The following is a 9077-nucleotide window of genomic DNA, read 5'->3' as shown; positions in this document are numbered from 1 at the left end:
GGGTTAATGCAAAGTAACAAAAAAAAAATAATAATAATAAATAAATAAAAACAATTTCCAGGGAATTCATATTTAACTATTCTTTCTTCACTACTAATATTTGCCATGGGAAACGAAACGTATAGAAATGGAAAGCACTTTTAACTAGCTTAATAGCAGATACTAGGCAAGCTTTGGGTAAGACTTAGATCACACTAGCTCAATTGCAAATTCGATTGAACTCTATTTTACAAAATATGTTTTTTTTCCCTTCTTTTTTTCAAAAGAACCACAGGGCGAGTGCGGGGTTAGGCTAAGACCCCCGACTTTCCATAATTAATAAATCAACGAGAACATTGTAGTTTCAGACGAGCTGCTATAGCCCAAACAATGACTGAAAATAACAACTGCCAAAAATAGATACATGCTCAAAATAGCAACGATTACTATAAATAGATATGGGCGAAACTCGTAGAACTAATTCTCAAGTTATAAGATCTTACGTTATTGCCCGCGCTGTGTTAGTCAAGTTACCTTACATGAGGATTCTTTCTTCTCTAAGGCGAGTTCTGCATAATTACATACTTGCCATGCGGAACAGCTCACCCGACTGGTCTGCCATTAAAAATTGACACGTAAAAAGACATAATTATGCAAATCAAGACATAAGTGTATTCGAGATACATTTCCCACCCCGACAACCTAAGAAATTGCAAACACTGCACAGCCACGAAAGTTACAGATTGAATTGTCCATCATATGTAAATATCTGCATAACGAAAAAAAAAATTAAAGGTCGAAATTGCAAATGGGATTACCACTTAACACTGCCGAGTCACCTCGAATTTGAGTCGAAACTTAGAAGATAGAATTATTACTTACATGGCATTCCCGCATTAACTCTGTCGAAATCTGCCTTCAAAATTGTCATTTCGCAATCACGCTTGTGGATTGTTATGCAATATGTCGTCTAGAGGAAACGACTCAAGCTTTCGTTCAGAGTGCACATAACTGCTTCCACAGACTTCCTCTCTAGGTTAAGCATAAACCACAAGCAGTATCTCAGGTTCCGTATAAACAAATGATATATTCCAGAAACCATAATTAAGGTTCGACAGATTTTTTTCAAAACAAAAGAATAATTTTAATTCAATAAACGAAACCAATTTTAATTCAATAAAAAATTAGTGTTTCAACGAAGCATCGGAAAATTATTTTCGCCCTTCAAGAGATTTGGAGCTTGAATAATCTTCTGCACTTCTATAAACCGTGTTAACCAAAAAAAAAACTACCGATAAACAAAAGAAAACCCATCTTAAGTTCATATCAGCTCATTCAAATTCGTGAACGAAACAACAATAAGATACGAACACTAACAGTAACACATTAATCCAACACTCCATCTTTCGAAGGAACAATTGTCGTGACTGACAACTTTCAACGCACAATGAATAATAATCATTAATGCTGTTCAAGAATATCCAAAATGACGACGAGCATAGAACAAGTAAAGCATTAGCAATTAGGGTCAAGGCATTATCTTTAAGAAGGATATAGTTGGCACACATTGTAAACTACATTACGATACATATTTACACATTTTTTAGGATTTAAAAACGAAGTTTTGAAGATCAAACTAAGATCATTGACACCTTATTTGAAGTCACGTCAGTTCAAGAAGCACCTCTAGCAGATGATTCTTGAAATTCTAAAAGCATCACGTTTCGCAAAATTTCTTCATTCCCCTATAATCATATTTCGCAACATCGTTTAACATAACTTAGTTAGCAATAAGTTCGAAACAACAAAGCTTCACGCTCAAACTTTTGTAAGTCTTAAAGACGAACTCGCCACCTAATAAACAGGAACTTAAACACGAACTATCCCAATGTCTACCATTATCTTTTCGGCTGTTACAAATTCAAGAAACATATTATAAAACTTAACTCCCAAACCACCCAATATATATACACTTCATATAACGTTAAAATTCCAAGAAACAGCATTGTATGTCTCGGTTTCTAAGCAATTTGTATTACTATTCAAGATCAGAAAAAAGTAGCATCCTCGTACCGCATGCTAAATTCTTTATATGAACATATTGAAAGCAAAGGCACTAGATAAAAAAAGAAGAAAATAACCAATCAGAAAAGGATTGGCTTTACTAATTCAACGGAATTATTGTACAACTGGAATAACACCAAAAATTATCATAGAAAAATAAACTTCAATACATCTAAACTAGAGAAGCCAATTATAGACCAAGGATCTCTAACCCATACAGCACGCCGGCATACTTGTCCAGCACACCATCTTTCTCACCATTGTCAAAGTAGACTGCTCTTATCTTCTCAAAAGCATGCCACGTCAGCAGGCTATCGGACCCGGCCTGGTGGCACTTCCCAACAACACGGTACACACCGAGCGAATGCGCCACCCGATCCAACCCACCATGCAGGCCCTGACAGAATTTCATCAAATGCTTCACATCGTAAACCCTGTTACCGAAAATGACCCTGAGCAAGTTCAGGAACTCGGGCAGGGTCTCGGGCAGGGCCTGCCCGGTTATGGCCTTGATGAGATACCCGAAGTCGTAGCCGCTGTGGAATGTGATGTAGGTGACGTTATCGTTGCACAGCAAGCCCGACGACATCATTAGCTCAGCGAAACGGGAGGTGGGGACGCCGAACTTGCGGGTGGACTCGAAGTTGATCCCCTGGTGGCGGAGGAGGTCAATCGAGTTCGGCGCGTGGTCGTCACGCGCGATGTCGAAGTCGCGGAAATTGAACTCCCAGATGAAGCGGCGGTCGGTGAATCCGAGGTCCGGGAGATTCCCGAACGAGTCGGAGAGCGTGATCCCCACCTGAATTAGCTTGAGCGCGTCGACATTGGATTTCAGGGTTTGGTAGTGGTCGAGGGGGTCGGAGTAGGGGTGGTGGTGGCGGACGACTATGCCGGGAAACTCGGTGTCCATCGAAACATAGGAGAATTCGTCGATGATGGCGGCGATTAGGGCGAACTCGTACTCTAGGTTTGTGTACCAGACTGAGCGGATCGAGATAGGTTTTTTGGAATTGTCGAAATTGGCTTCCACCGGCGGCCACGAAGGGCTGAGAGGCGGCGGCATGATGAAGAACGGCGGATCGTAGGCGGTGGCCATGGTGGTGGTGGTGGTGGTGGGGGGGTTCAGATCGAAATTGAAGGTGTGTGATAGTGATGGTTGAATTTGGGGGAAAATAAAAAAACTAGGGCACGATGGAGATTTGGTAATTTGAGAAATAAACCCCAAATTAGTATCACCTGTTTCTTAAACCCCTTTCATTAATTTTTTTTATATAATGTTTAGCATAAAAAAAAACTATATTTTGATTAGAAAACACAAATTTCTTAGTAAATTGTAGGATTAATCTACTACTGAAACTGATACTAAACATTTACTTACCTCTTAATCACCGTACGAGATACAGTCATTGTCTTTTATATTAGTTGTTAAACTTTTATACAAATCAAAATATATCAATTTATATATCTCAACATTCAAAATTTTGAGTTTGGTATACTTGAAAAAAGGGTGTTGCTATTTGCAGCGGGACTTTTACTGAAATTGGCTTATTTGCAGCGGTACCTTTTTCATTTTTTTTTTTTTTTCAATTTCTCTCTCCTATTCCAAACACTCTCTAGAAATTCGAATTTCGTAAAAAAATTTGAATCTCCCGTTTTCTGGAGCACGAAAACTCGAAGAAAATTCAAGTTTCCGTGCTCTGCGGAACGGGAGATTCAAACGGCTTGAATCCTCCGTTCTGCAGAGCACGGGAACTTGAATTTTCTTCGAGTTTCCGTGCTCCAGAAAACGGGAGATTCAAATTTTCGTGCTCCAGAAAACGGGACCTTCAAACTGTTTTTTGAATTTTTATTTTCAGAAAAAAAATAAAAAAAATTTAGATATGAATCTCCCGTGTTGTAGAACACGGGAACTTGAATAATCTTCATGTTCCCGTGTTCTACAGAACGGAGGACTCAAAAAACATGAGGTTCCCGTACTGCAGAACACGGGAACTTGAAGATTATTCAAGTTCCCGTGTTCTACAGAACGTGAACTTGAAGTTTTAATATTTTTTTTTTTTTTAATATTTTTTTCTAAATATCGAATTTTCTAATTATTTGAGGAACATGATAACACATATTCGGATTATTGTACTCGTTTGTACATTCATCATCAAATTTTTCGTCAAAATCACCATCATCACCCTACCAAATTATAAAAATTAATAATATAAAGGAATATAAAAATTAATAATACAAAAAAAAAAAAAAAAAAAAAAAAAAAAAAATTAAAACCCAAGTTCCCGTGCTGTACAGCACGGGTAACTCAATCTTTTCCCCCTTTTTGATACTCCTCGTGCTGTATAGCACGATTAAACCAACTTTTAATTTTTTTTTTTTCTTTCTTTTTACCATATAAAAGTTATTCGGATCAGCCATTGAAGAAATCGTTGTTCGTTTTTGAATTTGTCGAACGAGCTTCAAATTCTAAGTTTTCGATTTTTTTTAGTTGACAGCGTTTCGGTTTTTTTTAGAAAGTTAGAAAATTGACAAATGAGACTACCGCTGCAAATAAACCAATTTCAGTAAAAGTCCCGCTACAATTAGCATTTCAGTTGAAAAAAAGTAGGCTTAATTTTGGCTAAATAAAAGTTGAGGGTAAATTACAACCACCCCTGAGGTATGGTCAATTTACGAAAAAACCCATCTTTTTTAGATAATTACATCTACTCCTCAACTATTAATTTTTCTTACACCTCCATCCTTGTGGTGTCAAATTCAACAATCATCTAGATTTCGGGTACTGTGTTTTAGTTTGTACTCGTTTTGTGTAAACATACAGTTTATGATGCACCACAATCTGATATATACAACCCAAAAAACACATATTATGATCATGCTGCTTCAAAATTTGGAGTTCGAATGTGATAAAACGGGTACAAAAGTAATATTTCATATAATCTCGAAGATTCCACTAAATTTGAAACCGCAAGGGTGGACATATAAGAAGATTTATAATTGAGGAGTAGTTGTAATTACCCAAACATGAGGGGGTTTTGGTAATTTGACCATACCTTAGGAATAGTTATAATTTACCCTAAAAGTTGGCCTAAAAAGCGACTCTCTATTACATCTGCACTGCACTCCTTGGCCGCATCACCGAAAAGAAATATAGTCGTCGTCGTTTTCGTCGGTAATAAATTTATTCAAGCACTTTAGCGATTTTATTTAACTACTTAGGTGGTTTTTGTAAAATCTTTTTCAAATAGATTATGAGGTTTTTTTTTTGCTCATAATCTATTTTTAAATGTTTGCAAAATGAACTTTTACTTTTGCTTCTCCTAAAATAAGCAACATCAAACTATAATTTGTTAAACACCCATCATCCTGCTTTTTCTATTTAAATTTATTTTCCAGTCAATTTACAAACACCCTCAACTTTTAGAAAGAAACACTTAAAACCAACTTACTCAGAGTCCATAACTTTAGATAAGCTTTTACAAACACCACCTCAATGTAATTTAGAGTCTCCTTTGCGTATGGGGCCCCTTTGCGTATTGCTTAAGTTGTAATTTTAGAGTTTCTTTCGGCCGCCTAGGGTTTTCGATTTTATTGTAAGAGTAATTTCACTCGGCCCCTCCAAACTAGGTATTACGATTTACGAGATATCAACCTAACAATATTTTTTCATTTATAAACGCCCCTGCTAAAATCATATTCTAAAAATTATTGATAATTTAATGTAATATTGCGTTTGCATTTATTATTTAAATGTAATATTTACGTATTCATTCTTCTATTTTTTTTCATGGTAATGAAAGAACCTGCAGGCTGCAACCTATCTTATATATGCACTGGATAAACCTACACTCTTGTATAATATCTTGTAAATCATACGAGAAACGTAAACCACACTAGGTTAATCATGTGTGACAAGCTCGACTTAGCGACCGTTGTCGAAAGATAGACTTTCCCTTGCGGGATTTACGTTTGCATTCTCTAAGAGGTGAACATAGGCCGAACCAAAATCATAACTGCTCAATCAAAATCACCAATTTCGAAAAAAAATACAAATCAGAAATAAAAATTAGTATTTTTAAAACTTAAGAAAAATATAGAGTTTAAACTCATAATTTGACCAAAACAGATAGCTTAATGGCCTATAGATTCTCCTTTTTTGAAGCTAAAGAACAACAAATTCAATGTGGTGAGGTATTTGTGGTTCGAGTTGTTGCTTTGCCTTGTTCCTCCTCTCAATTTTGTGTCGGTCATTTACGGGGAAATATCCATCGGAGGTATCAACTATAATTTTCTCAAGCCCGGCGCAATTCCCCAAAATGCCCCCAACTATGTAAACCATAACATCGCTCACGCGACTATAGTCGGAGCTCAACTTGAAGACTTTAACGTGATTGTTAGGAAACCACATAGCCTCCTCGACTCCTCTATCTTTCCTAACCTTCGGTGGAAAATAATTATACTGCACATGATTTTCACACCAAAAATTAAAAACTTCCAAAAAAAAAAAACCCGAAAAAAAAAAGATTAGATCTACCTGTAAAGCAAATTCCTCCAAGCTCGGAGATTTTCTTATCAAAGAAGCCATCAATCTAACAAGACTTTCGTAACCGCACGTCTTATATTCGATGAACAGCTTCTTCAACTTAGGCATCTCGGGGAAATTGCCGTGCTCACTCATTACCTTTGAAATCAATCACAAAATAAACACGAGATTAATTACTTTCATAATTAGGGTAAGTAGCATTTAAACCCCTGTGGTTTGGCCGTTTGCGCGTGACCCCCTTGTACTTTCTATATCAGCACAGTACCCCCCTTATACTTTATTATAAGCATATAAACCCCGTGTGCTTTTAAAATTTTCTTGTTCGAGCATGATTATTTGCGCAATCGAATACCACAACGGGGTTATGTGCTTATATGGAAAGTAAAAGGGGATCATGTGAAAAAAGATCAAACCACACGGGGTTAAGTGCAATTTACCCTAATAATTATTATTAATGCTATAAATTAGTAAAAAGATAAAGAGAGAAGTAAAAAGTTCAGTTCTTGTTTATGCTAACCTCTTTATTAATGCTCGTCAACGAAAAGCAAAGAACTTCCAATTGAGAAAAGCAGCAAGAGATTGCAGAAATCAGTCCTTTTACGGAATAACTCGTAAGAGATAAATCAACCAGCATCGGAACATTCTCAATCAAGAGCCCCTTTGTAATCTGAACCTTGAGCGACGTAAGAAACGGCGCGCAGATTTTAAGCGTTCTGAAATCGTAAGTGTGCTGCAAATCCAAGTGCTTCAACACGAGCGACGGACCGCAGACTTCAAGATCCAAGAACTTATGCGAGCAGCACACGGTCAATTCTTCGAGGAGAGGGCAATTTCGTAAAAAGAACTCAACCGCTCCGTCTGTCACGTGCACACTGACGAGAGACAGTGCCTTGAGGGACTTACAGCTGGCAAAGGAACTAAAATCGGGGAGACAATAATACTCGTTCGGATTGATGAAATTTTCGTGGTTCAACTCCAACCGCTCGACTTGTTTGGAAAATGCGAATTCGAGCCATTGAGTGATCGAGCTCTCGTATTTATTGTCCAGATGGAAACGGATTTTGAACTCTTTTAACGTGGGGGATTTGTGGGCCCGGACGACGGAGTTCACCCATTCTACGTATTTGGGCGCCTCGATTTTGATTAAATCCTTGGAAGAATGGTGCTCCATAATCTTCTGAAGTACATCGTCTGCATCGAAATTGAGAAACGGGGTGTGTTTCCACACGTTTTTCCACCGGGGAGAAAGAACACTCGTTCGACCAGCTTCCTTAAGTGACAGGCGACTTATTACATCAACGAGAATGTCGTCCGGCAATTTACTTATCCGGTCATCGTCGTCGCCTCCTCCCATATATTCCTTAAGATACAATACTCCAAATATATTTATAAGTAAATAATCAAAAAAATGCAGTCAAATTGAGCACAGAAAAAACAGGGATTCTACGCCAGAGACACACAACAACATACAGCACCAGCATTAAAAAAAATAAAAAATAAAATCCTTAATTCTTTTAGGGTTTACAGTCCAAATAAAATTGGCATAATCAACGACGAAACCACCCACAACAAAACTTGATTTCTTGTTGATGCATCAGCTATGGGAAAGAAAATTCATACACCGGCAAATTAAATCAGGCTATTTGTTCACCGACAAAATTAGAGAAAAAAAAAAAACTTCGAACTTTTGCCGCATGAACCAAATTAGAAAAAGAAAAAAAAAATTAAATCTTTAACCTTTACCTTATTGGGTTCGAGATTCGTATGAATTTCAATTCGGTTCTAACCGAAGAAGCTTGGATCTTCGGACAGAAACCCTAGCGATTGCTGGACAGAGAACTGAGGAACACAGCTAGGAGTATTATACTAGGTTGATTGTAATTACACCGTGTGTGAATGGAAGATACATATTCTTAATTATTTATTTAGAAATAAATATTTCAAAAAATTTGCACGAAATATTTTATCTTTTAAAAATTTCAAAAAACGAACAGTAAAGAATTACCATATATTATTACTTTAATGTATGTATTTCAGTTTTTTTTTTTTTTTTTTCTGCAATATATTATCTTCTCATTTATTTATTTACTATAAATGTTGTTATCGATAAATATTTCATACATGCACAAACGAACTTTTATGGCTTCAAACATATTACATACTATATTCTAAAGATTTATTATTATTATTATTATTATTATTATTATTATTATTATTATTATTATTATTATTATTATTATTATTATTATTATTATTATTATTATTATTATTATTATTATTATTATTATTATTATTATTATTATTATTATTATTATTATTATTATTATTATTATTAAATTACGAATCACAATTATCAGACTGGAAAGTCTTAAACAAAATCCCTACGTTATTATATAATACTTTATCTGTTTCACAATATTTGTCATTTTTAATACAAAAACTTGTTTCGTGTTATCGTTTACTTTAGAATTATAATAGTGGGTTAAAAATG

General features: G+C 35.8%; 2 protein-coding genes across 3 annotated transcripts; both read right to left on the bottom strand.

Moving 5' to 3' along the window:
- Positions 1-2106: 2106 nt before the first annotated feature.
- On the bottom strand, positions 2107-3332 carry LOC105950021 (putative CCR4-associated factor 1 homolog 11). Its single transcript, XM_012973343.2, has one exon. It carries the CDS (start codon positions 3137-3139, stop codon positions 2234-2236), a length of 906 nt encoding a protein of 301 aa, XP_012828797.1. The 5' UTR covers positions 3140-3332; the 3' UTR covers positions 2107-2233.
- A 2703-nt stretch (positions 3333-6035) lies between these two features.
- LOC105950025 (F-box/LRR-repeat protein At3g26922) lies at positions 6036-8493 on the bottom strand. Of its 2 annotated transcripts, none has more exons than XM_012973346.2 (4): positions 8330-8493; positions 7104-7946; positions 6578-6724; positions 6036-6502 (listed from the first exon to the last, which is right to left on the bottom strand). In XM_012973346.2, exons 2-4 carry the CDS (start codon positions 7938-7940, stop codon positions 6206-6208), a joined length of 1281 nt encoding a protein of 426 aa, XP_012828800.1. In that variant the 5' UTR covers positions 7941-7946; positions 8330-8493; the 3' UTR covers positions 6036-6205. The 2 variants fall into 2 exon arrangements, with proteins under 2 accessions (XP_012828800.1, XP_088679950.1); XM_088823824.1 differs by having other exon boundaries at positions 6036-6481; positions 8330-8468.
- Between the last annotated feature and the right edge of the window lie 584 nt (positions 8494-9077).

Source organism: Erythranthe guttata, chromosome 10 (genome assembly GCF_056151865.1).
Source record: "Erythranthe guttata isolate IM_541 chromosome 10, IM_541, whole genome shotgun sequence".
NCBI lineage: Eukaryota > Viridiplantae > Streptophyta > Magnoliopsida > Lamiales > Phrymaceae > Erythranthe > Erythranthe guttata.
This window is presented reverse-complemented; position numbering and strand designations above follow the sequence as displayed.

Coding starts and splice junctions, on each gene's coding strand:
- LOC105950021 (XM_012973343.2), bottom strand. CDS start 3,139: ATGGCCACCGCCTACGATCCGCCGTTCTTCATCATGCCGCCGCCTCTC.
- LOC105950025 (XM_012973346.2), bottom strand. CDS start 7,940: ATGGGAGGAGGCGACGACGATGACCGGATAAGTAAATTGCCGGACGAC. Junction 6,725..7,103: donor TGACGAGCATTAATAAAGAG/GTTAGCATAAAC, acceptor TTGATTTCAAAG/GTAATGAGTGAGCACGGCAA. Junction 6,503..6,577: donor TGGAGGAATTTGCTTTACAG/GTAGATCTAATC, acceptor AATCATGTGCAG/TATAATTATTTTCCACCGAA.